The 2,999-nt window shown below is 41.3% G+C and overlaps 1 protein-coding gene and 1 non-coding gene across 2 annotated transcripts in view; one reads left to right on the forward strand and one right to left on the reverse strand.

Annotated features, from left to right (window-relative positions):
• LOC101654788 (complement receptor type 1-like) overlaps positions 1–2,999 on the forward strand; it is a 161,576-nt gene that overhangs the window by 95,690 nt on the left and 62,887 nt on the right. Inside the window, exon 25 of the mRNA XM_045298193.1 lies at positions 2,822–2,999. This exon is cut by the window's right edge and continues 2 nt beyond it. Within this exon, the coding sequence (XP_045154128.1) occupies positions 2,822–2,999 (178 nt within the window). The remainder of the gene's footprint in view (positions 1–2,821) is intronic.
• Positions 199–304, reverse strand: LOC115872410. The gene has a single exon (XR_004047816.1). It is a non-coding gene; the product is annotated as a U6 spliceosomal RNA (small nuclear RNA).

The following is a 2,999-nucleotide window of genomic DNA, read 5'->3' on the forward strand; positions in this document are numbered from 1 at the left end:
GCATGTCTCATGGTGGGATCAGCCATATTGTCCACTCTGTCCATTGGCTGTTCAGAACGGGGATGTCGTCCTTCAGGCCTGGTGGGTCAGAAAGTGCTCCACTCTCTTCCTCCCCCTAAGTGCTCCCATTTGCTCTGATCAGACATGCCCCTCTCCCCTAGCTACAGTTTCAGTACTGTCCTCTCAAGTAAATTCTTCAGAAATATGGAATGCTTCACGAATTTGCTTGTCATCCTTGCGCAGGGGCCATCTAATCTTCTCTGTATCGTTCCAGTTTTAGCATATGTGCTGCTGAAGTGAGCACAGAATGAAATTCTTGATCTTCATCAGCAAGTACTTCAAGTCCTCCTCACTTGCAGCAAGCAAAGTTGTGTCACCTGTATATCACCTGTGTCATCTCTATATCACAGATTGTTAATGGCCCTTCCTCCAATCCTGATGTCATGTTATTCATATGATCCAGCTTCTCTGACGATTTTCTCTGCTTAGAGATTGAGTCAGTTTGGTGAGAGGATACCTTGATGCGTACCATTCTTGATATTAAAACATATTCAGTATTCCCTCATTTTGTTGAGGCATGTGCCTCTTGATCCACATACAGGTTCTGTATGAGCATAATGAGGTGTTCTGGAATCACTGTTCTTCTCACAGTTATCCATAGTTGTTATGATCTACACAGTCTTGACATAGTCAATAAAACTCAAGTAAACGTCTTTGTGATATGCTCTGCTTTCAGCCAAGATCCATCTGATGTCAGCAATGATATTATTTCTTCCATGTTCTCTTCTGAATTCAGCCTGAATCTCTTTGTCAATGTAATGATGCATTGTTATTGAATGATCTTCAGCAAAATTTTACTTGCATATGTTATCAAGGATATTGTTCTATCATTTGAGCATTGTGTTGGATCACTTTTCTTTGGAATGGGTACAAATGTGGATCTCTTCCAGTCAATTGGCCAGGTAGCTAACTTCCAGATGTCTTGGTATAAATGAGTGCTTCCAGTGCTACATCAGCTTATTGAGACATTTTGATTGGTATTCCATCAATCCCTGGAGACTTGTTTTTGGCTAACACCTTCAGTGCAGCCAGGATTTCTTTGTTGCTTCAGTACCATATGCTATCTCTTAAATGGTTGAAGATCGACTAGTTCTTTCTGGCACAATGACTCTGTACTCCTTCCATCTTCTTTTGATGCTTCCTTTGCCATTCATTAGTTTGTCCATGTTGCTGCTGTCATTGAGTCAGTCCCAACTCTTAGTGAGTTGCTCTTCTATGTACAACAGAACGAAACACTGAACCATTGTCACAATCATTCTTATGTTTGAGCCTTTGTTGCAGCCATTGTGTCAATCCACCTTGTTGAGAGTCTTCCTCCTTTTCCCTGCCCCTTCACTTTCCCAAACATAACGTCCTTCTCCAGGGACTGGTATCTCCTGACAACATGTTCAAGGCACATGAGATGGCATCTCTCCACCCTTGCTTTTAAGGAGCACGCTGGCAATACTTCTTCTGAGACAGATTTGTTTGTTCTTTAGGAAGTCCATGGTACTTTCAATATTTTCACAAGCACCATAATTGATCTTCAGTCTTCCTTATTCACTGTGTAAATTTCACATGCATAGGCGGTCATTGAAAATAACCATGGGTTGGGTCAGATAAGCAAAGAAGCATTTCTTCTATTTGCCTTAGCTATTCTGAAATTAAGAGTAAGTTTCAGAGTCTCTTCTAATGTCCACTTTAATCTTTTCCTTCTTGTCTTTTTAATGACCTTTTACTATTTTCATGTATGATATAGGCTGGCAAGAGATGTTTATAAGTTATCATGATATCAGGGTTAGTCATGAGACTAAACGAGATCACTTGGGAGTGAGCACAGATAAAGAAGAGACCCAGGTGCTGAGCCTGGGAAATCCAACATTCAGCTGTTGCAAAGACAAAAAGGAGCATGAAGGAGACAATGACACAGAGGCGGTTGGGGTGAGAGAAAACCGAGCAGGAAGAGTCCTGAAAGCCAAGTGGGGATTTTTTTTTTTAAGGAAATGAGACTTATTAACTGTGTCCAATTCTATGACTACATCAAATAAAATGAGAACAGAAAATTGACCACTGAGTTTAATGGCAGGGGAGTAACAAATAGCCTTGACAAGAGGAGATTTGGTAGAGTGGTGGGGACGGATATTGACTGGAATGAGTCAAGGGGAAATGGCAGGGAAGGAAGTATGACAGGTCATAGACAACATTTTTGAGTTTTCATGTAAAGTGGGCAGACCAGTGGGGCTGTAGCTGCCAGAGGAAGTGAAACCAAGGAGGTTAGGGTCTTGGATCAGAGCAGAAACATAGTGTGTACAACCAGGCTCACTCATTCCTGATCCTGAGACATTACCGATAGTCAACTCTTAAATCTCTGTTGTCGAAAAATTTCCTTGGGCAGAGAATTTTGGTATCAAGGACCATGTCTACCTTGCCTTTCAGTAGTACTTTATATATAATAGGGGCCCCAAAATGCTTGTTGAGTTAATGGATAGTTTTCCCTTTTGTGTGGTTTAGAATGATTTTATTTAAGAGGCTACACTAAAACCATATCTCTCTGAAGAGTGTTGGATTCTTGAGTTTCTTACTTTTGTGATGAACACCAAATTCAGTGTCATTTTGTTTAGCTCCATCTGACCAGAAGACTCAAACATATACTTTGCAGTGTGCACAACCCCAGAGAAAAAAAGTTGCTCTTTAATTGGCAACACATTCATAGCCCTCCATAACTGCAGCAGCACCTCCAGTTAAATTTTGATCAGATCTAGAGCTCTTGTTTTCTTTCTAGAAATCATTTGTCCAAACCCTCCTGCTATCCTTAATGGGGACCACACAGGAAATTCTCTGGAAAGCTTTCCCTATGGAAAAGAAATCTCTTACATGTGCAACCGCAGCCCAGACAGAGGGATGATCTTCAACCTCATTGGGGAGAGCACCATCCACTGCACAAGTGACGATGGAGGGAA

Source organism: Echinops telfairi, unplaced genomic scaffold (assembly GCF_000313985.2).
Source record: "Echinops telfairi isolate 266 unplaced genomic scaffold, ASM31398v2 ScPeMD7_7424;HRSCAF=8462, whole genome shotgun sequence".
NCBI lineage: Eukaryota > Metazoa > Chordata > Mammalia > Afrosoricida > Tenrecidae > Echinops > Echinops telfairi.